Source organism: Drosophila innubila (genome assembly GCF_004354385.1).
Source record: "Drosophila innubila isolate TH190305 chromosome 2L unlocalized genomic scaffold, UK_Dinn_1.0 4_B_2L, whole genome shotgun sequence".
Lineage (NCBI taxonomy): Eukaryota > Metazoa > Arthropoda > Insecta > Diptera > Drosophilidae > Drosophila > Drosophila innubila.
Window position 1 is genome coordinate 6,405,785 of NW_022995372.1, and position 24,387 is coordinate 6,430,171.

Below are 24,387 nucleotides of genomic sequence, written 5' to 3' on the forward strand. Positions count from 1 at the left end.
AAACCTGAAAATTTTTTTATCATAACACATAGATTTTTCTTTCTTTATCAAAAATTAAAATAATTAAAAATTTGAATCGAAAAATAGTTTTTACAAAATTGAACAGTTGAAATGCAAGCAGAGAACTCACCGAATGCTAGAACACAAGCAACACCGCCACCGCGACCGCGTCGCAGAGAGAAGAGAATTCTACGGGATGAGAATCGTGGACAATGGACCTCGAAAACTCAATTTATACTCTCTCTCATTGGGTATGCCATTGGCATTGGCAACGTTTGGCGTTTTCCCTATCTCTGTTACCGCAGCGGCGGCGGTAAGTTTTACAGTCGAAACTATATAACCTGTAACAATCCAATATAGAAATGAACAATTTTACTCTTAAATAGTGTATTAAATGAACTTAAAAATTTTTTAAGATTTTATCTTTAAGTGGAAGGAGATAACCATAAAATTTAATGCAGAATTCTTAATTAACAGAATTAAGCCATAAGCACACAACAACAAGTTTAATAATGTAGTGGTTCAAAAATGCTGGTTAGGTCAATCTCTGTTAAAAATATATATATAAATACTCTTGATGTTGATGGTTCAAGTCTATCCGTTTGATTTACATTAGCTGAGAATTAATTTTTGGGTATGTTTAAGTCGACTATTCGTCATCATTTCAGCAATTAATGAGCATATATTAATTGAGTTTTTGCTCAATTCAACACAACACAACATTGAGTGTGTATGTGCGTGTTTCTGTCACTGTGAATTTTTGAGTGTCTGCTTTTCACTGCTTTCCATAAATAGCGCATGCTCTGACGTCACGACGCGTCTTCATTATGAGTGAGCAATGCAATGTCTATTTTAAGCTCTCCCCACTCGAACAGCTTTCGAGTAAAAGCTGCCCCGACGAGTGTCTGGGTACAATTTGTGGCATTTACTGGCGCATTGGATGGCGGCCAGCGAATGCCTTCGATAGCTCAGTTGGTAGAGCGATGGACTGTAGAGTTTTCGAGGCTTGGTGTTGCGAGCAGTGGCAGGACTCTAAGCCAAATGATATCATGGCCTAGACAGCGCTTGCTCTTGTACCATCAGTTTATTGAATCGCGATATGTTGAAATCCATAGGTCGCTGGTTCAAATCCGGCTCGAAGGATTATAATTTTGGTTTTACTTTTAAAAAAAAGAATTTTTTTCTTTTATTTAAAAGATGGTTAATATAAATGTAGTTGGTTTCCTTTTTTATAAATTTATTTTTCTAGGCAATAATCCATCCGTCTGAAAAGATTTTAATTATTGGGCTCCATTTTTTGTAAACAAATTACTTAATTTTATTTTTTTTTTAATTGGATATTTTTATTATAATTATTATTATTGTTCACCTTTTTCCATTTTCTTCTTTTCTTTTAAAGGTGCCTTCCTGGTTCCGTATATGTTGATGGTAATATTATGTGGAATACCTCTATTCTATTTGGAGGTGCTGCTTGGTCAATTCTCCAGCACAGGATGCACGGGCATGTTTCGATTGGTTCCCATTCTTAAGGGCACCGGTTACTGTATGGTTATTGTCAATATGTATTGCGTTTGCTATTATTCTGTTATCATCTCCTACCCAATACGTATGATATATTATTGCTTTTGGAAGAGCGTACCCTGGGTGGGTTGTGATCATTCCTGGAACTCGCCCAATTGTACATCCGTTAGCAATGTAAGTATGTCCATAGTCAACTTAGTTCAATATTAATAGATTTTACATTTCTAAAGCTGCAATATGTCGAGGGGGAAAAGTTGACGACATCGTCGGATGAATTCTTTCAGTAAGTTTAAGTTAATATAAAAAAACCATTTATTTATACTGCATTTTGTAAAAGTCTTGAAGTGCTACGCATCTCGAGCAGCATTGCGGATCTGGGGGGCATGGTGTGGGAGCAACTGATTAGTCTGTTTATAACATGGATCATCATTTATCTCTGTGTGGCAAAAGGCATTGAATCGGTAAGTATATATATTTTCAAGGTATCAAACCAAAACAGGTTTCGGTTACTGTTGACATTACAGGTCACCGGTATTGGGTGTGCTTCGTTTTCGAAATACCGGTATGCTTTCGGTTCACAATAAAAATATGTTGTTGAAATTAATTTTAATGCTTAAACAAAAATGCTTTAATTAGAAAAAAACAATCTATTGACTGTGATTAATATACAACTTATAACTTTTTCTAAATCCATTTTACAGGTCGGCAAGGTGGTCTATTTCACGGCTCCGTTTCCGTATTTGCTGTTAACCATTTTGTTCTTTCGAGGAGTCACTTTACCAGGAGCGGGAACTGGCATTAAATTCTTTATATATCCGGAATGGCATCGTCTGCTCGACCTGAAGGTTTGGGCGGATGCGGCTATTCAAATGTTTTTTGGCCTTGGTCCTGGATGGGGAGGCATCATCAACATGGCCAGTTTCAATACCTTTCGTAACAAAGCCAAATTTGATTCAATACTCGTCGTATCTGTTAATGTTTTTACAAGTCTCTATGCTGGATTTGTGGTCTTCTCAGTGCTGGGTTTTCTATCGCGTAAGTTTTCGAAAACATGAAAGATCGATAATGTAACTCTTTTATATAGATCAATCAGGTATTCCCGTGGCTACAGTTGCCACATCGGGGGCAGGCCTCGCTTTTGTTACTTATCCACAGGCAATTGCATTGTTGCCTCTGCCACAACTTTGGGGACTCATGTTCTTCATCATGTTATTCATCTTGGGCATTGACAGTGTGGTAGGTGTACACAACTTATGAATCACCCTTTCTTGTTTACTTCATTTATTAATTCTCAGTTTGTGCAATTGGAGTGTATCACTAACGCAGTACTAGATGAGGTGGCATACCTGCGAGATCATAAATGGAAAGTAACCTTAGTTCTATGCATTACCTTCTTTTTCCTATCGAGCATTATGTGCACCAATGTGAGTAGGATAATGCAATTCTGCAGACTTTGATTTAAGCATTGAACTCTTCTCTAGGCTGGCATGTATATATTGCAATTATTCGACTGGTATTCCTCGGCTATAGCAATCATTGTTGTCTGCCTGGTTGAGATTATTATGGTGGCCTATATCTATGGAGTCGATAACTTTATGACCGACGTAGAGTTCATGTTAGGCCGACGTCCTTCGCTATTTTGGAAAATATCCTGGAAGTATATAGTGCCTTTGGTTTTAATCGTAAGTTATTGATTCTATATTACCAGATAAGTATATTAATTCTCATTAATTCAATAGTTTGTTCTATTTACGAGCATTGTATTCATACGAACAATTACTTATAATGGCATTGCCTACCCAGATTGGGCAGTTATGATCGGTTGGCTAAGTTTTGTATCATCCGTTATGTTTATTCCGCTTTATATTTTTTACATTATGATACGTAAACGAGACACGATGTGTGACAGTCTGAAGAAACGTTTAAAGCCTCTCGACTGGACTCCAGCCGACCCAAATGATCGCGCCGAATACGAGGAATTCAGAAGACAGCGAAAAATGCCCGCATTCATGTCAGATACAGAACCAGAAACCAAATAACTTATTTTTAATGCAATCTCTTTTATTATAAATTATGTTTTAAGTTTCTGTAAATTTGTTGTGCAAGTATTCCTCCAAATAATGTCTTTTTTACAATAAATAATGCATTGTAAATTGTAAAATATCAATTAACTTCCTCGGTTACTTCATACAACTGATGCGTTACATCGGAATTACCAACAACCTCCTCATATTGCTGTCGATCTTCCATTTCCTGGGGATACCAATCGGTTGGTCGACAAGCACGTCTGAAACGATTGCAAAATCCTCCAGTATTCTGATAAGTTATATACATTCCATAGCCAGGAATAAATATCAGTGGGACTATCACCAGAATTAAACTTATGTATAACATAAGACTCGATTGGAACATATGCTCCATAGATGCCATAAGCAATCCCATAAGCTGGAATTAAGAAAATAGAAACAATCTTATAGATATGACATAAGGGATCATTTTGTGCATACAAACCAAAGAATATATCAGAAATAGTGGAGCTATAAAGCGCAATATGAAGACCTTCCATGAGGCAAAAGGTTGTCCCAGCATAAACTCAATATCCCGCTGGAAACGCTCTCTTCCATAGATCCAGAGAACCGCAAGTATCAGTAACAAGTGCATAACGCTATGTGTTAAAATCGAATCTAGAGATACGGCCGAGAAGAATACAATACCATGCTGTAATAAAAACCACGACAAACGAAGGCAAAATCAAATAGGTGAAAAAATAAAAAATGGGATAAAACGATAAGATAATATACTACAGCCACGGTTGCAAAACGGGTTCTGAGCCAAACTGGATCATGAACCAACCCTTTGAAATAATTTACACCGCAAGCCTGAACCTGAACCGAACCAGTTTCTTAAATAAAATTTTCGGTATAATTACATTTTATGCTTTTCAAATATTGCTGAACTATTTAAAATAATTGTGTGCTTTAAATATAAGTTCAACATGAAGCGCTTAGATGTTAATAATAAAAAATAAAAAAAATAATAATATTTAAATATATTTAAATCTCATAACTAATTAAGTTTTTTTACAAAATTGAATTTTTATAGATAAAAAATTATATTCGTTTTTAAAATCTAGATAAAAACTTAAAATAAAAAAATTATTTTATTACATTAAAACAAGGCTCGAACCACAATCTTGGTCTTAGGGGGATAAAAACCGGTTTGAGAAAATTTTGGTGGTTTGCAGCCGTGATTACAAAAAAAATTAAATTTTTGGAATAAATATAGATAAAACTTACTTGTGTGCTCAATAATAATGAGCAGAAACCTAGGAATCCAATGAATCCGTAGGTGACCCTTTGTTTATGCTCTCGTAGAAACTCAAACTCATCAAAGAGACTCGTAAGCACGGTAAAGATTTGAGTGATCTGATAGAAGTAAGTTTCCGATTAATAAGACTGTTAATCAGATGATAACATTATTTACCATTACAACTAGCGAAGAAATCAGCAACATTGAGTAGTATAGAATTGTCCAGAGATTGGCCCATTCCAGTGTGGCCAAAGCACTGGCACTCGATAAGTACAAAACCCAATTAGTTTCGGCATATAAATCAAAGCTATCAACCTTCATCGCTAAATGATTTATCCACAATAATTTTATAACATTTAATTTTTCAAATTTGTACGGGATACTTACCTTGAAAGTAATGTTGTAATATGAAGCTAACCATACCGAAAAGGATGTAGACGAGTGTCTGTCCAAAGGCAATTATCCAACTATAGCTCATTATGTTTGTCTTGAAACTGTTGAAACTTGACAAAGACATAACGCTTCCCCAACCAGATCCAAAAGCCTGCAAAGCCACAACTACCATTACAATAATTCCATTTTCTGTGGAGTCTAAATGGGGTTTCACATAGTGCGTAAGACCGTCCAAAGCCCCGGGCAGAAAAATAAAGCGCGACAAGCAGATCAGCAATAAGGCCAACGTTGTGAGTATCATATAGCGTAGAAGTTTTCCAAACTAAAACAGATTTCATTAAAGTTATGCATTAATAATTTAATATCGAACATATGTATAGCTTAGGTTATTGGATATACCTTGGACGTTTCTGAATAATTCCTAAAAATAAATGCGATTATTCCCCAGATCATAACGGAGAATCCCACAATAGTCCATGAAAACTGACTGTCTGTCACTCCAATAAATATGCCATCGAACAGAGACTTAAAGTGCTGCCTGCAGTAAAATTGAGAGTTATGGATGTGTAGATTGATATATAATACATAAATATCATACTTGAAAAATAGCACTGAAGGTACATGAGTCTCAGTCATATGCAAGACATCGAAATCGGTTTCATTCGCGAGCGTTGAAATGGCGTCCGATTCCGAAATATTCATATTACACATCTTTAAGGAAAACACATATTGAAAAGTCTACTTATGGTAGAATTATTTCGATCTAGACTTACAGTCGTTAGATTCCACACATTCTTAAATCCCTCGCAGCTCCAGGGCAAAGTTGGTCGAAAAGAATGTAGTAGGAAAATAAGGGGAACTGTTGCAAAGATGGCATAATAGATCAGACTTGCAATGCTCAAGAAGACACTCACATAGCCCATTCCTTATGGAAAATCTCATATGATTATATATATTCGCATCTCAATAGTTCAGATATTACCTCTAAAGAACGGCGATAGACGAAAGGCGGAAATAAAACCGCTGCTTGAGAACTGACCCATAAAGGAATGGATGACCAGGAGAGGCACCAAATATAATGCCATATAAAAATAGTATGGTAATATGGCAAATACTAGAATGACAACATTGAAAATTGTATTAAACATTGATTATAATCAGTTTAACAATCACCATAAAAGCAATACTTTCATAACAAATTACATTATGATGTGATTATCTGTTTTAATATATCTAAAATAGTTATAGCTGTCGTAAAAACGCCCCTCTTATTTAATCAGCTCAATTGGCAGATGTTACTGTACTGTTGCAATTCTAATTTGAGAAGCATTGAAATATCTTTTTAAATGAATTTCAATAATTTCTAGTAAGCTTTATTCCCAGTTAGAGTTTAGTTTACAATTATACTTAAATAAGGTATATTTTTCATGTTTTCGGTAACTTTAACAGTGATAATACCAATTATTCGTAGAGTACATGAAAATTTAGCATTCGTTGCAATTTATATACTAGAGCAAAGCATGCATGGAACCTCTTTAAAGGAATATATACATATTCTTGATCTGCACCAACAACCGTAATTAAGCATATTATTATACCGTTAGAGATACAATCAAAATTTATTTTCATACCCTGAGCCTATTAAAAATAGGCAAAGTAGGGGGCTCCGCCCTCTGCTCGCTTTGCTCGCGGGGCTACAGACGAGACAAATTAAATGCATATACTATCAGTTTTAGGTATGATATCTAATAAAACAAAAAAGTTTTTCATACTTAAACAGTATTTTCGCTCGATCGGTTCTATGGCCGCTATATGATATAGTGGTCCGATTTGAACCAAAATTGGATGTATAATACCTGCTGTTATAAAGACGGTGAGTCGAAAATCTAGTGTTAGTATAAAAAAGTTTTTTGTTTCTTGAGATATATTTAACCAAACTGATAGAAAATGTTGATAGTTCGTGCTATACATCCTGGCTAAATTTGGTTTATATCGGTTAACTATATCATTTAGCTGTCATAGAAACAATCGGTCGAAAATCAAGTTTTAGTACAAACTACCTGGGCACAGGGTAACCTACTGTCGAGCGTGCTGAGCCGGGCGAAGCGAGCCGGGGGTAGGCGAGCGAGTTGAGTTGGGGAATAATTCTCACAATTGCATATTTTATTCTTGTTACGTTAGATTTTGTTATATTATTGTTAAGCTAGAATTTTTAATAATAACCAAATGTTTAGTTTTTAAGAAATCCTTAACTTATCGATTAGATTACTTACAGCCCATGTCGAAGATAAGCTGATAAGAAATCACAAATATATCCAATTTGAGGGCCAAACCGCAGCAGGCAAAAATGAAATCTGTTGGTTTCTCCCATTTTCCGCGTTGCATATCAGGAGTGAATGGCTTTCGACCAGTCTCGTAGGACGACTCATATACCATATTGAAGATTATAAAGGCGGTGACTAATACACCAGTATTATATGAAAATGAAATTTATAACACAAGTCAAAGCACGTTCGGATTCTTACTTAGACTTAATTAACGAATATATTTTTAGAAACTGCTCCGTTCTTTTGATTTAGGTTTTCATTTCATCTTTTTCCAGTTTATGTTTTAATTTTCGCTCTAATTAGAAGAAACGATGCCAGCAGACTGAATGTGAGGCCGAGAGCTTACGGACATCCATCCGCAGAATAGAATGGAATAAATAGATAAATTTCGTTATCAACGCTGTCTATGTAAAAATGTGTGAACATATGATCTCACATCTACTAGTATACCGCATTTACATAAAACAGATTGCCCAGCTTAGGCAACACATATGATTTATTTTGCCTTTTTTACAAATAATTTTAAAAACGAGACATAATGAGTGTGCAATCTGAAGTTAATCAATAAATGTACTTTAACGAATACATACGTTGCGTTTTACTTTCTACAATTGGGTCAAAAATACAGAGTCAGATACCAAATAAATCTTTTGTAATAGAACAATATTTTTTTTAATTATTCTTCAAATCTCTGTATATATGTTGTGCAAATACTTTTTTTTACACATTAAATAATAAAATGTTCACAGTAAATAATTTAATGTAATTTGTATTATATCAATTAACTTCCTCGGTTACTTCATACAACTGATGAGTCAAATCAGAATTGCCAACAACATCCTCATATTGCTGTCGATTTTCCATTTCCTGGGGATACCAATCGGTTGGTCGACAAGCCCGCCGAAAGCGATTGCAAGATCCTCCAGTGTTCTGATAAGTTATATACATTCCATAGCCAGGAATAAATAACAGTGGGATTATCACCAGAAACAGACTTATGTATAACACAAGTGTCGATTCGTACACATGTTTCATAAATGAGGCAAATAATCCAAACAACTGGGATGAAAAAATCATTTTAAACTTGATAAATGAATAACATCGAATACAAACCAAAGTATTGAGCAAAAAAAGTGGAGCAATAAAGCGCAATGTGAAGACCTTCCATGAGGCAAAAGGTCGTCCCAGCATGAACTCAATATCTCGCTGGAAACGATCTCGTCCATAGATCCAGAGAACCGCAAGTATCAGTAACAAGTGCATAGCACTGTAAGTAAATATCGCGTCTAGAGATACGGCTGAGAAGAATATAATACCATGCTGTAATAGAAAACACAATTAACAGAAAGAAAGCATAATCAAATGAGTCAAAATTTAACAAAACTGTAAAAAGGAACACAAAGATAAGATAGTATATTACAACATAATACAAATTGCACAATATATTCATGCATAAACCTACTTTCGTGCAAAACAACAACGAACAGAGAGCTAGGAATCCTATGAGTCCGTAGGTGACCCTTTCTTTATGCTCACGTAGAAACTCAAACTCATCAAAGAGACTCGTAAGCACGGTAAATATTTGAGTGATCTGAAAATAGTTCATTCTTCGGGTCAATGTGATAATTAACAGAATCCAACCATAGCTACCATCACAATTAGCGAAGAAATTAGCAACATTGAGTAGTATAGAATTGTCCAGAGATTGGCCCATTCAAGTGTGGCCAAAGCACTGGCACTCGATAAGTACAGAACCCAATTAGTTTCGGCATATAAATCTAAGCTGTCAACGTTCATCGCTTAAATAATTAATACAGAAACATTATATAAATTGCATACTTCAAATAGTTTAAGATTACTCACCTCGAAAGTAATGTTGTAGTATAAAATTAACCATACCGAAAAGAATGTAGACGAGAGTCTGTCCAAAGGCAATTATCCAACTATAGCTCATAATGTTTGTCTTAAAATTATTGAAACTGGACAACGACATGACACTCCCCCATCCAGATCCAAATGCCTGAAGAACCACAACCATCATCACTAAACTGCCATTTATTGTAGAGTCTAAATGGGGTTTCACATAGTGCGTAAGACCGTCCAAAGCCCCGGGGAGAAACAAAAAGCGCGCCAAGCACATCATCAATAATGCCAACGCTGTCATTATCATGTAACGCAGAAGTTTTCCAAACTAAAAAAGAATACATTTTATATTAAATAAATGGTATTTTCATTATTTACATTTTAATAATTTAATATCGAACATATGTATGTATTACTTAGGGTATCATATTTACCTTGGCCGTTTCCGAATAGTATCTAAAAATACATGCAATTATCCCCCAGATCATAACTGAGAAACCCACAATAGTCCATGAAAACTGAAAGTCATCCTTTTCACTGATGAAGCCACCTCCCAATGACCCAAAATGTTGCCTGCAGTCAGGGGTAGATATATAAATATATTATGTGATATAGAGTGTAATCATACTTAAAAAATAGCACTGAAGGTATATGAATCTCAGTCATATGCAAGACATCGAAATCGGTTTCATTCGCGAGAATTGAAATGGCGTCTGATTCCGAAATATTCATGTCACATATCTTGAAAGAAAACAAATATTATTAAGCCTTCTTCTGATGGACCTTGGGATTTATACTCACAGTCGTTAGATTTCCCACATTCCCCAATCCCTCGCAACTCCAGGGCATAGTTGGGCGCAGGGAATGTAGTATGAAAACGAGGGGAACGATCGCAAAGATGGAATAAAAGAGCAGACTTGCAATGCTCAAGAAGACACTGACATAGCCCATACCTTATATAAAAACTCATTTGATAACATGTATTCGCATATTAATAGTTACGATTTTACCTTTAAAGAACGGCGATAGACGAAAGGCGGAGATAAAGCCGCTGCTTGAGAACTGACCCATAAAGGAATGGATGACCAATAGTGGCACCATATATATTGCCATATAGAAAAAGTACGGTAATATGAAAAATACTAGAATAACAATTTAAACTTGAAATTAAGCATTGATTATAATCAGGTTATCAATTAACAAATATTTCAATACTTCTATAAAATAAATAGGTACATAATGCATTTGGTTATCTGTTTGTATATATGGTATGTGTATTGAAAATAGTTGTAAATGTAACAAAAACGCCCCTCTAACTTATTCAACTAATTTGAAGATGTTACTGTAAAGCTAAAATAAAGAAAATTTTATTAATTTTTGCCTTATTGTTTTTTTTTAATTTGGGCAGCAAGGTATAGTCCCAGGTATTTTAATTCAACATTTGTTCACATATATTATTGCAATAATACTTGAATAAGTTAATCTAACCAAGTTTTTATAGCAGTCATTGCAATTATTTCTTGAACTTTCACTACATTAATACCATTTGCAATGTTTAAAACAGAGATAAAGAGGCTTTGCAGACCCTATAAAGTATATATTCTTGATGTACAAACGTCTCAGTGACCTAAAAAATGACAAGACAGAACGCTCTCTTTTTGAATATATAATATGTATTGTCAAATATAACGTTAGTTATGGTATTAGATCTTTAATCAATGCGAGCGCCCAACAGTAAGAAATATTTTTATACCTTTAGAGGTTAAAATTAATACTTAAAGTGATATTTATCTTTATCTTATAGTCGGGGAGTAATTCTAACATTTGCATATTGTATTCACTGCATTTACATTATTGTTACGCTAGTTTTTTATAAATAACTGAATGTTTAGTTTATCAGTAGTCATTACACGTGCAATAATTTTTCCTTCAATTTTAAATTCTAAGCTTGTCAGTTGAATTACTTACAGCGCGTGTCGAAGAAGAACCAATAAGAAATAACAAATATATCCAATTTGAGGGCCAAGCCACAGCAAGCGAAAATAAAATCCGTAGGCTTTTCCCATTTTCCACGTTGCAAGTCAGGTGTGAATGGCTTTCGACCAGTTTCGTAGGATGACTCATAGACCATATTTAAGATTATAAAAAATCTGTGACTAATGCTATTGCTAAGAATTAATTTACGAATGTAGTTTTTTCAATCTGCTCAATTCTGTTGTTTTTTAGGTTTCAATTTAATTGTTTTCCGCGTTTATGTGTAGAGCCACGGTCTAATTAGAAGAAACGATGCCGACAGACTGAATGTGAGACAACCGAGTGCTTTTGGACATTCATATAGAGTAGATAGATAATCTCATTAACAACGCTGTCTATGTAAAAATGTTTGAACATATGATCTCACATCTATACTTCATCTACATAAAACTGATTGCCAAGTTTAGGCGATACATATGATATGATTTACTCCGAATTTGAATACCCGTTACGTAAAAAATAAGTGTAAGGGTGTATATTGTGTTCGTTGGAATGTATGTAACAGAGAGAAGGAGGCATCCTGGTGTTCTGCAGTGATGCAATAATCCTCAGAGTCGACGTTGCTTCAGTTATTAATAGTTTATTTATTATAGGTCAAGTATTGTTTATAGTTATTTAAGAGAATGTGTATATGTAGTTAATTTTAAAGTATTAACGTATGGCTTCTTGCGTGTGTCTTGCTCGCGATCTTGGCACCGAATGTCCGGCACATGATGAATTAAGTAATATGTGGTTTCGTCGGCAGCCGAAGCTCTTTCGTTTATTCCCTTAGCTTTACGATGCAATACGTTTTGTGCTCTCGTAGGCAGCCGAAGCATTAAGCTAAGGGAATAATATTGCCGACGAGACCACCATGTACTTATTTCATCATGGTTCTCTATCAGTTAGTGCTTAATAACGGCGTCCACTTTGTGTAAAAATAAAACTTGTAAACTTATAAACTCTTCTGGTGTATCGATTCCTACATATATTCTTGATCAGCATCAACAGCCGAGTCGATATAGCTGTGTATGTCTATCCGTCTGTGTGAGTGCCTAGATCTCAGAGACCATAAGAGATAGAGCAACCTGGTCAAGTTCCCTTCCGCCCCCGGAAGTCGCGGAAAACCATTCGTCCGTCTGGATCTCAGAGACTATAAGAGATTTCTATATACCCCACGATGATCAACTTTTTTTTAAATCTAAGCCACGCCTCCGCAATTCGCGAAAAACCGCCACACCCATAGTTTTTAAGTTAATACGTTTTTTATCACTGCGGACGGCAGTTCGCGCTAGTGACGAAAGCAGCACGGAGGGATCGAAAGGCGACTTGCAATATATACAGCTAATTAGGAAAATTTGCTACGATAATATGCATTTAAGTTTCTCCTATATATCCTTACCAGTTCAAATCGATTTACTATACCATATATCTGCCATTAAAACAAGTAGTCGAAAATACAGCGCTTGCAAGGGCGTCAAGTGAGCAGAATATTTTTGAACTTTTAGTAGTCTTAGCTTTTTCCATAGTAAGTACAGGTTCTCTGACAGTCGTGAATGCTTGACTGTAGATCCGTCCAACTAAATTTTTCTAATCTCTGATTTTTATTGTTATTTTAATCATATCATAATAAAAATCAGGAGAGTAGATTTACACCGGTTTTTTTATTTCTTTGTATTTTCTTTTATTTTTTATTAATGACTTATATTTGTTCTTTTGCTTTTTTATACCCGTTACTTACAAAATAACTAATAGGGTATATTTTGTTTGTTGGAATTTAAATAACGCCCCCTCCATCCTCGTAAATCTCGAAAAACTGCTCGTTCGTCTGTATGAACAAAAGGATCTCAGAGACTATAAAAGATAGAGTAACCAAATTTGGCACACAGATTTCTATACACCCCACGCAGATCAAGTTTAAAGACACACCCCCTCCGCCCCCGCAAATCGCGAAAAATTCACAACACGCACAGCTTTTAAGATAGTAAATTAATATTATCTAGAATCTCACTTAACTGCTGCAAGATCGGACAAGTAGAGCGGGAGTATTAGCTAACCAAAGTTATTAATAAAGATATTATTTCAATACTTTCACCTAAAAGTATGCAGTAGTGTTTATTAGGTATTTATTTCTTTAAAGTTCTTTTATATATAGTATATTGAAATTAGTAACGGGTATCCTATGGTCGGGATCTCGACTATAGCGTTTCTCACTTGTTTTATTTAAAATTTTTATATGAAACATAACTTTGTTCGCCACAAAATTGGATATCAGAAGTTTTGGGGCAAGAAATTGCTCAAGTCACTAGAATTTTACCTCGTGTAGAGGTTTTTTTTTGTGGGATGCTAATTAATTGTTAATATTATTAATTAATATTAATATTATATATTATTTCACTGAATAGCATCAAGATCGGACCAGTAGAATGGCAGTTATGGCGATTTAATGTTGTCGAAGTAATACAAGTAATTTCTTTAAAGTAATTTTTTATATATTAAAATAAGTAACGGGTATCTTATGGTCGGGATCTCGACTATAGCCTTTCCGACTAGTTTGCAAATAGTTTCGAAGTCGAGACACTATGAGTGATAGTATAAAGTACTATAAAAAATACTGAGCCAGATACCAAAAAAAAAACCTATTTAACATAATAATTTTTTTTAAATTATTTTTAAAATCTCACATTAACAAATAAAATATTTGCAGTAAATAATGCAATGTGATTTTTATAACATCAATTATCTTCCTCGGTTACTTCATACAACTGATGAGTCATATCAGAGTTGCCAACAACATCCTCATATTGCTGTCGATCTTCCGTTTTCTGGGGATACCAATCGGTTGGTCGACAAGCCCGCCGAAAGCGATTGCAAAGTCGTCCAGTATTTTGATAAGTTATATAAATTCCATAGCCAGGAATAAATAACAGTGGGATTATCACCAGAAAAAGACTTATGTAAAACACAAGAGTCGATCGATATACATGTTCCGTAAATGATAAAAACAATCCAACCAGCTGGAAACAAAAACAATATTAAGGTATGGAAAAATAAATAATTTTCCTTATACAAACCAAAGAAAAGATCAGAAATATTGGAGCTATAAAGCGCAATATGAAGACCTTCCATGAGGCAAAAGGTTGTCCCAGCATAAACTCAATATCTCGCTGGAAACGATCTTTTCCATAGATCCAAAGAACCGCAAGTAACAGTAACATGTGCATAACACTATATGTTAGAATCGCATCTACTGATACGGCCGAGAAGAATAAAACACCATACTGCATTAGAAGATAAGCAAAAGAGCAAGAAAGTTATAAGATCAAAAGGAATAAATATTGAAAATATAATAAACAAGTCGGAAAGGCTATAGTCGACTATAGAATACTCGTTAGTTATTTCAATTTAAATAAAAGCATTTTACAGAAATTACTATGTAATAAAAACTACTGCATACTTTTGAGCGCTTGAATTGAAGTAATTTTTTATAACTTTGGTTAGCTATTACTGCCGTTCTGCTTGTCCGATCTTGCTGCTATTAAGTGAAGTAAAAAATAATATTAATAGATAAAGTTAAAACGTATTCTGTGTACCAAATTTGGTTTCTAACTTTTATAGTCTCTGGGGGTATAAACTTGCCTTTTTCTTCTTCAATTTTTCTTTTTATACCCGTTACTTAAAAAATAGAAAAAGATTGAGGAGACAATATGGGAAAATAGAAGAAACGAAAAGTGGAATACACGAAAAGCACAGAAAATAAACTGGAAGTCATAGAAAGGAGGACACATAAATTTTCAGAATATACACAGATATTTACTTACATTCGTGCAAAACCATAACGAACAGAAAGCTAGGAATCCTATGAGCCCGTAAGTGACCCTTTGTTTATGCTCTCGTAGAAACTCAAACTCATCAAAGAGACTAGTAAGCACGGTAAAGATTTGTGTGATCTGAAAATAGTTCATTCTTCGGGTCAATGTGTTAATTAACAGAATCCAACCATAGCTACCATCACAATTAGCGAAGAAATTAGCAACATTGAGTAGTATAGAATTGTCCAGAGATTGGCCCATTCCAGTGTGGCCAAAGCACTGGCACTCGATAAGTACAGAACCCAATTAGTTTCGACATATAAATCAAAACTGTCAACTCTCATAGCTTAAATGATTAATGTAACAAATTTTTATTAATTTTATAAATGAGTTAGGGCTACTTACCTTGAAAGTAATGTTGTAATATGAAGCTAACCATACCGAAAAGGATGTAGACGAGTGTCTGTCCAAAGGCAATTATCCAACTATAACTCATAATGTTTGTTTTGAAACTGTTAAAACTGGACAAAGCCATTACGCTTCCCCAACCAGACCCAAAGGCCTGAAGAACCACAACCGTCATTATAAAACTGCCTTCTACCATGGAGTCTACATGAGGTTTTACAAAATGAGCGAGACCGTCCAAAGCCCCGGGCAGAAATAGAAAACGAGCCAAGCAAATCAGCAGTAAGGCCAACGAAGTCAGTACCATATAACGCAATAGTTTTCCAAACTGTAAGAGATAAAAAAACCAAAAGAATAATTTTATTGCTCACATTTGAATTTATTGTATACAAAAATATATTTTATACAATATTAAACATTTATTTAGCTGCAGTTTTCAATATTACCTTCGCAGTTTCCGAGAAATTTCTGAACATGCACAATATTATAGCCCAGATCGGAACCGAGAATCCCACAATTGTCCACGAAATCTCAAAGCCCGTGTGTGAATACATGAAGCCTCCGGACAGTGACGTAAAGTGTTGTCTGCAGTCAGAGGAAGACATATAAATATATTATGTGATATAGAGGGTAATCATACTTGAAAAATAGCACTGAAGGTATATGAATCTCAGTCATATGCAAGACATCGAAATCGGTTTCATTCGCGAGCGTTGAAATGGCGTCCGATTCCGAAATATTCATATTACACATCTTAAACGAAAACGCATATTAAAAGTCTACTTATAATAAGATTATTTCGATCTATACTCACAGTCGTTAGGTTTCCCACGTTTCCCAATCCCTCGCAACTCCAGGGCATAGTTGGTCGCAGGGAATGTAGTATGAAAACGAGAGGAACGATCGAAAAGATGGAATAAAAGAGCAGACTTGCAATGCTCAAGAAGACACTCACATAGCCCATACCTTATTTAAAAACTCATTTGATAACATTTATTCGTATATTAATAGTTAAGATATTACCTTTAAAGAACGGCGATAGACGAAAGGCGGAGATAAAGCCGCTGCTTGAGAACTGACCCATAAAGGAATGGATGACCAAAAGTGGCACCATATATACTGCCATATAGAAATAGTACGGTAATATGCCAAATACTAGAATGACAAAAGATTTACATATTTTATCTTATTTTAATTAATAATTAAATCAGCCATTACAATTTTTTTGCACACTTGGTTATCAGTTTATATATTTGAAATAACTATAAATGTCATTAAAACGCCCCTCCAACACAGTCACTTAATAAGGCAGATGTTACTGGTCAGTAGACCTACGCAAAGTTTAACTTTTTTAAATTTAAACTTTACAAATATTAATAATAGTTGACATAGTTCTATTGATGTTTTTAATTTTATTATCCTGCAAATATTATAAGTTTTCTATATATAGTGAAGATTTTAATGGATCTAATGATTTGAAAATGTCCCCATATTTTCAGTGTAACTTGATAATCAGTTTGTTAAGTGGTAGACAATATTCACTGCATCTTCTAGCTATTATCAATATTTCACAGTCTTAGCAAGACAACTTACAGCCCATGTCGAAGAAGAGCCAATATGAAATCACAAATATATCTAACTTGAGGGCCAAGCCACAGCATGCGAAAATAAAGTCCGTAGGTTTTTCCCATTTTCCGCGTTGCAGATCAGAAGTGAATGGCTTTTGACCTGTCTCGTAGGACGACTCATAGACCATACTGAAGATTATAACATAAATATCAGTATTATATAAATATATAACAAAATTCAACAAAAGTTCGGCTTTAGTTTCCAAATTTATTTACGAAAATTATTTTTTTAGGTTCTTTTATATTGTTTTGAGACTTTAATTTTAGTTTTTGGCTGTTTACATTGAAATTTACGTTCTAGTTAGAAGAAACGATGCCGGCAGACTGAATGTGATACATCTGAGATCTCTCGGACTTGCATCCATAGAATGAAATGGAATAGATAGATACGATTCATTATCAATGTTGCCTTTGTGTCAATGCATATGGGACACATTTAAGTGCTCGTACTCACATGTTTAATAAATCTATATACTGCAACAGATTGCCCAATTTCAGCTGCGCGTATTGCAATTATTATTACTTACTTATCATTTTTTTACACATATATTTCAGATACAAATACAAATGCACCTAGTATTCTGTCACACTATGTCTTTTTACACAGAAAATAATGCAATGTAAATATATATAATATCAATTAACTTCCTCGGTTACTTCATACAACTGATGAGTCAAATCAGAGTTGCCAACAACCTCCTCATATTGCTGTCGATTTTCCATTTCCTGGGGATACCAATCGGTTGGTCGACAAGCACGTCTGAAACGATTGCAAAACCCTCCTGTATTCTGATAAGTTATATACATTCCATATCCAGGAATAAATAGCAGTGGCAATACCACCAGAATCAGACTGATAAATAACACAAGAGTCGACTGGTAAATATGTTCCATGGATGATATAAACAATCCCACCAGCTGAAATTAAGACAACAGAAACAATCTAATAGATGTGACATAAGGGATCATCGGGCGGATACAAACCAAAGTATATATCAGAAAAAGTGGAGCTATATAGCGCAATATGAAGACTTTCCAAGACGCAAAAGGTTGTCCCAGCATGAATTCAATATCTCGCTGGAAACGCTCTCTTCCATAGATCCATAGAACCGCAAGTATTAGTAACAAGTGCATAACGCTATATGTTAAAATCGCATCTAGGGATACGGCGGAGGAAAATACAACACCATGCTGCAAAAGGAGCAAAAAAATAGGTGAATAAAGTTGTTTAAATAAATTAAATGAAAAATAATGGGAGATGATCGAAAAATTAAATTAATGGGACAAAAAGAGTCGAAACAAGAAAGGGAAAAGAATAGAAAACTCAGAACAAAAGAATAGATCTTAAAAAAACAAGTGGGAAAGGCTAGTCGAGATCCCGACCATACGGTACCCGTTACTAATTTCAATATAATATATATAAAAGAACTTTAATGAAATAACTACCTAATACAAACTACTGCATACTTTTAGGCGATTGTGTTGAAATAATATTTTTATTAATAACTTTGGTTAGCTAATGCTCCCGTTCTACTTGTCCGATCTGGCTGTGGTTAAGTCAGATTACAGATAATATTTATTTACTATAAAAACTGTATTATCTTAAAAACTGTGGGTGTGGTGGAATTTTCGCCATTTGAAACAAACTTGAACTGCGTGGGGTGTATAGAAATCTGTGTGCCAAATTTGGTTAATCTATCTCTAATTCTCTCTGAGATCCCTTTGTTCCTACAGAAAACGAACAGGAGTGGGGCGCGGCTTAAATTTGAAACAAACTCTATGTGCATGGGGTATTTAAAAATCTATATGCCAAATTTGGTTGCTCTACCTCTTATAGTTTTAGAGAACCTTTTATTCATACAGACAGACAGATGGACAGACGGACAGACACACATGGCTATATCGACTCGCCTGTTGATGCTGATCAAGAATATATATACTTTATAGGGTCGGAGATGCCTCCTTCTCCCTGTTATATAACTTCCTAAGAACACAATACACCCTTTTACTTATTTTTTAAGTAAGGGGTATAAAAATACAACAGAACAAATATAAGACATTAACAGAAAATAAAAGAAAATAAAAAAAAAAAGAAGAACCGGTGTAAATCTACTCTGTTGATTTTTATTATGATATGATTAAAATAACAATAAAAATCAGAGATTAGAAAAAAAAACCGAAGGAATGTAATAGAAAATAATGGAAATAAAAATATAAATCAATGGTCCCATTCCCCAGAAAATATGCTCCCTGATCAAGTATCCCAAAAACTGTATGCTACTGATACTTCCTGCTTTGATACATTTTTCTGATAACACCTAATAATCGAATTATCGATAATAAAAGTTATGAACAACGCAGATAGTAAATTAAATTAAAACTATCTAATAAATTACAACAAATTATTTGTTATTGAAAAACTCCTGCTGCTGTTTCACATTGATAGCAAAGAAAACTTTCGATAAGCATTTCATGTATTTCGATAAGAAAATCTGACGGGATCAAAAAAGGTAGCACAAAGTAGCAGCATTTTTTTATGATACATGCTCAGGTATCATGGTACACAAAATTTGGTATCATGATACGGTATCACTGCCGTTCACCAGAAGTATCATAAGCTTAACAAAAATTATCAGGGATCAAACCTGCCTGGTGAAGGCGACCAATGTTTTGTAATAGAATTAAACTACATATACAAAATTTACTTACATTCGTGCAAAACAATAACGAACAGAAAGCTAGGAATCCTATGAGTCCGTAGGTGACCCTTTGCTTATGCACTCGAAGAAACTCAAACTCATCGAAGAGACTCGTAAGTACGGTAAAAATTTGAGTTATCTAAAAAGGTGTATTTTTTAAGTCAAAATGATATTTATCGGATTTTAAGCATAGCTACCATCACAATTAGCGAAGAAATCAGCAACATTGAGTAGTATATAATTGTCCAGAGATTGGCCCATTCCAGTGAGGCCAAAGCACTGGCACTCGATAAGTACAGAACCCAATTAGTTTCGATATATAAATCGTAGCTGGAGACACTCATTTCTTAAAAAATTTATACACAATATTTAATTATAATATATAGTTGTGAATTATAATTTATAGCAAAGAGATACTTACCTCGAAAGTAGTGATTCAATATGAAGCTAACCATCCCGAAAAGAATGTAGACGAGTGTCTGTCCAAAAGCAATTATCCAACTATATCTCATAATGTTAGTTTTGAATTTATTGAAACTGGACAGAGACATGACGCTTCCCCATCCAGATCCAAAGGCCTGCAACACCACAATCGTCATCGAAACGCCACCATTTGCCATAGAGTGCATTTGGGGTTTCACAAAGTGCAAGAGACCATCTAAAGCACCGGGTAGAAAAAGAAATCGCACCAAGCATAACGACAGTAGAATCAATGCTGACAGAATCAAATAACGTAGTAGCTTGCCAAACTAAAATAATTTATCTCTATTAATATTAAACACATAATATATACAGTTTAGAAATCCTTAATTACCTTAGCAGCCTCCGGGAAACTCCAGAATAAGCATGCGATTATCCCCCAGATCATTGCTGAGAATCCCACAATAGTCCATGAAAACTGTGAGTCTTCCTCTACAGTGAAGAAGCCACCGCCCAATGACTCAAAGTGTTGCCTGCAGTTTGAGGTAGACATATAAATATATTATGTGATATAGAGAACACGGTGCTACAGTTAAAACACTTCTGAGATGCGACATAGCGTAGGTTGTAGATATTGTTAAAAGAAACATTGTGGTATACTAGATCTTTTTGTTGCACATCGAAATTTTAAATTAAGGTAAAAAAAAACCTTTTTTTCGATGTATACGTTTTTTCATATGTATGCATCCTACTATATACTTAAATACTTTATTGGAAAAAAAGGTAACACCTTTCCAACGGTGTATTACACTACAAACTCGGATAAAAATTGAGGGAGCTAAGTGTAATAATATATGGATTTTTTTTTTCAGATTTTTGCATCTTCACCGTACTTTGAACAAAAATTACTAAGTCATATTGGTAAAAAAAACTAATTACTTTTGGTATGCAGTTTCAAAAAACAATTAATTTTGCGTCTTCTGCAACTTGATAAATTATTTTTTAATGGCGTACAATGACATGAGATGCAGCATGTCTTTAAAAATCCATTTTTTGCATTCCCATTTAAGTTTCTTCCCAGGTAATCTGGATCAGTTCAAGACGGACAAGAAATCGCTACTCAAAAAAAGCGCTCTGATGGTAAAAATAAAATCAACATAATAACAAATGATTGCTGCTCCCTTAGCACGGATTGAGAAACGGATTATAATGAGTTAAAAAAAAAAGAACGAGTAAACATTATTAAGTGTGTACTAAAGATAATAAAGAAAAAATAATAAAATAAGATGTAGCTTAATATATTTTTTAAATTTTACAGTTCTTAGAGACACTTTCACTCCAAAAAATTATTAAGAATTTACTATAAAGTGCTCAACAATATTATGACAGTCGACAGTGTTATAATGGCGCGCTCATCAACATACTGCGCAACATATAGTTTTCGAAAATCTATTTAATCTTTGCTTTTTATTGACCAATTTCAGAAAATGGAGACACATTTTACTCGTGAAATGTGTTCTTTTTTAATAAAACAAGGCTAGGGGGTCTCAAACAAAATAGTTTTCAAAAACATCACCAAAGTAAAAAAAAAAAAAATTTGTTGTTCATAGCAAATACTCTAATAAGGGATTTAAAACCTATTATGTCAAGTATGACACATTTAAATACCTAAGTTTCTTCTTTCCAAAACCGTTAAAAAATTCAAAATCAGTGGACATTTGACGAAGCTATGGGCGTATTAGTGAGCGCAAGTATGGAAAAACGGATTTTTTTTTTAGCGTAATTTAAAATTTCGATGTGATCCAACAAATTTTAGTATGCAAAAAATTTGTATTTACCTATGCCTACAACATACGCTATGTCCCAACCCAGAAGTTTTGTTTTGATTTTTTTTGTAGCACCGTGTAATCATACTTGAAAAATAGCACTGAAGGTATATGAGTTTCAGTTGTATGCAAGACATCGAAATTGGTTTCATTCGCGAGTGTTGAAATGGCGTCTGATTCCGAAATATTCATGTCACATATCTTGAAAGAAAACAAATATTATTAAGCCTTTTTATGATGGATCTTGGGATCTATACTCACAGTCGTTAGATTTCCCACATTCCCCAATCCCTCGCAACTCCAGGGCATAGTTGGTCGCAGGGAATGTAGTATAAAAACAAGGGGAACGATCGCAAAGATGGAATAAAAGAGCAGACTTGCAATGCTCAAGAAGACACTCACATAGCCCATACCTTATATAAAACTCATTTGATTACATTTGTTCGTGTCTTAATAGTTAAGATATTACCTTTAAAGAACGGCGATAGACGAAAGGCGGAGATAAAACCGCTGCTTGAGAACTGACCCATAAAGGAATGGATGACCAAAAGTGGCACCATATATACTGCCATATAGAAATAGTACGGTAATATGCCAAATACTAGAAAAACAATTTAAAATTGGAATTAAACATTAAACTAGTAAAATATTAACAAAAATGTATCTCTGTTTCTTTCGATACTAAGAATTGGCATCTTACAATTTAGTCAGTTTTGCTATGAATAAAACTTATAGCTTTGTTAATCACATTCTAAATAGTTTTTAATAAATTAAAATAATTCTGCTTTGAAAAGGGACACCGCTAGCCGAACTGGCAACTAAATTATTTCAATATTATTAAGCTCAAGACTACTATAACATACTTCAGAATAAGACTTAATGTTTGTATTCTTTTTTTATCCTTTTAGGTTTTAAATTTCTTTTATCTATTATCATTCCGGCTTAATTTTTTATTTGAATTTTAAAGTTATTGTGTAGCTACGCTAAATTGAATGTAAACTTTTCTGCCAGTTGTTTATTTATCAAAATATAATTTCAGTAGATAAGCTGGCCCTTGCTTCTCATAAATACAGTTGTTCTTGTTGTCTGAGTGTCGGTTTTGCAATGTCTCCTTAAATTTGATCAAAGAGATATTTTTAAATATGGCATTAATTTTTATAAATTTTGAGTCAAAATATTTTTGATGTATGTAGGTATCAAACTCCTAAACTAGACATTTAAAAACCGGACATTTAAAAATACTACAATATTGCTTAATTTTACAAATTTTGTGCTTTTATGTAGTCAAGTTCTGAATTAAAATACTGTAAATACTCGTAACTGAAATTAACCTGACACCATTTCAAATATATTTAAAGATCTTAATCATTTAGATCGAATGTTTTGCATTTCCTCATAGTTGTATTTGAATTTGATACTCAATGTTGATTGATGCACAATCCTCACATTTGGGGTATATAGAATTCACTGCTTCTATATAATTTATATGCTTGCTTTTAATTATTTATTAAAATGACTGGGTTATCAGTATTCATTGCACTTGCAGTAAATTTGAGCATTTTTTTAGAATTTGTGGCTTATCAGTATGATTACTTACACCCCATGTCAAAGTAAAACCAATAGGAAACCACAAATATATCCAATTTGAGGGCCAAGCCACAGCATGCAAAAATAAAATCCGTTGGTTTTTCCCATTTTCCGCGTTGCAGATCAGGAGTGAAGGGCTTTCGACCAGTCTCGTAGGATGACTCATAGACCATATTAGATTAGTATATAGGAGAATTATATGATAATGGAATATATAGATCAACAATTCTAAAGCAGCTTCACTTAACAACGTCGCAAAAGTCAGAAGACGTTCCACTTTATGCAAAAAATTTAATTGCGATTATATGTTTTCCAAGATTCTTCTCTGTTTGTTACAGTTTTTTTTTTTTTGACTTTTGTTTTATTTTATTTCGCAATGAATACGCGTTTGCCCATATACGCTTAAATTGACGTTCTAATTAGAAGAAACGATGCCGGCAGACTGAATGTGAGGCTTCCGAGAGCTCTCGGACATCCATCCGTAGAATTGAATAGAATAGATAGATACTTTTCATTATCAACGATGTCTATGTACGAATGCACATACGAACTGACATCTATATTGCATCTGTATACAAACGATT

The 24,387-nt window shown here is 34.1% G+C and overlaps 5 protein-coding genes across 5 annotated transcripts; 1 reads left to right on the forward strand and 4 right to left on the reverse strand.

Annotated features, from left to right (window-relative positions):
- Window positions 1-96: 96 nt before the first annotated feature.
- Window positions 97-3,592, forward strand: LOC117780205 (sodium- and chloride-dependent glycine transporter 1). The gene is made up of 9 exons (XM_034616641.1): window positions 97-313; window positions 1,400-1,695; window positions 1,752-1,804; window positions 1,859-1,982; window positions 2,223-2,556; window positions 2,606-2,757; window positions 2,817-2,945; window positions 3,003-3,203; window positions 3,261-3,592. Exons 1-9 carry the CDS (start codon window positions 112-114, stop codon window positions 3,558-3,560), a joined length of 1,791 nt encoding a protein of 596 aa, XP_034472532.1. The 5' UTR covers window positions 97-111; the 3' UTR covers window positions 3,561-3,592.
- Window positions 3,565-7,659, reverse strand: LOC117780206 (sodium-dependent proline transporter-like). Its single transcript, XM_034616642.1, has 10 exons — window positions 7,497-7,659; window positions 6,206-6,337; window positions 5,997-6,148; window positions 5,822-5,934; window positions 5,623-5,761; window positions 5,218-5,545; window positions 5,005-5,153; window positions 4,818-4,946; window positions 4,033-4,239; window positions 3,565-3,966 (listed from the first exon to the last, which is right to left on the reverse strand). Exons 1-10 carry the CDS (start codon window positions 7,657-7,659, stop codon window positions 3,685-3,687), a joined length of 1,794 nt encoding a protein of 597 aa, XP_034472533.1. The 3' UTR covers window positions 3,565-3,684.
- Window positions 7,660-8,010: 351 nt separating this feature from the next.
- LOC117780207 (sodium-dependent proline transporter-like) lies at window positions 8,011-11,544 on the reverse strand. The gene is made up of 10 exons (XM_034616643.1): window positions 11,382-11,544; window positions 10,424-10,555; window positions 10,211-10,366; window positions 10,042-10,126; window positions 9,848-9,986; window positions 9,414-9,741; window positions 9,201-9,349; window positions 9,013-9,141; window positions 8,664-8,870; window positions 8,011-8,609 (listed from the first exon to the last, which is right to left on the reverse strand). Exons 1-10 carry the CDS (start codon window positions 11,542-11,544, stop codon window positions 8,328-8,330), a joined length of 1,770 nt encoding a protein of 589 aa, XP_034472534.1. The 3' UTR covers window positions 8,011-8,327.
- A 2,524-nt stretch (window positions 11,545-14,068) lies between these two features.
- On the reverse strand, window positions 14,069-17,399 carry LOC117780204 (sodium-dependent dopamine transporter-like). The gene is made up of 10 exons (XM_034616640.1): window positions 17,237-17,399; window positions 16,667-16,798; window positions 16,458-16,609; window positions 16,284-16,396; window positions 16,090-16,228; window positions 15,644-15,971; window positions 15,436-15,584; window positions 15,248-15,376; window positions 14,501-14,707; window positions 14,069-14,443 (listed from the first exon to the last, which is right to left on the reverse strand). Exons 1-10 carry the CDS (start codon window positions 17,397-17,399, stop codon window positions 14,162-14,164), a joined length of 1,794 nt encoding a protein of 597 aa, XP_034472531.1. The 3' UTR covers window positions 14,069-14,161.
- Window positions 17,400-17,770: 371 nt separating this feature from the next.
- LOC117780203 (sodium- and chloride-dependent glycine transporter 1-like) lies at window positions 17,771-24,311 on the reverse strand. The gene is made up of 10 exons (XM_034616638.1): window positions 23,814-24,311; window positions 22,686-22,817; window positions 22,478-22,629; window positions 22,305-22,417; window positions 20,785-20,923; window positions 20,392-20,719; window positions 20,168-20,316; window positions 19,981-20,109; window positions 18,256-18,462; window positions 17,771-18,189 (listed from the first exon to the last, which is right to left on the reverse strand). Exons 1-10 carry the CDS (start codon window positions 23,974-23,976, stop codon window positions 17,908-17,910), a joined length of 1,794 nt encoding a protein of 597 aa, XP_034472529.1. The 5' UTR covers window positions 23,977-24,311; the 3' UTR covers window positions 17,771-17,907.
- Window positions 24,312-24,387: the final 76 nt, after the last annotated feature.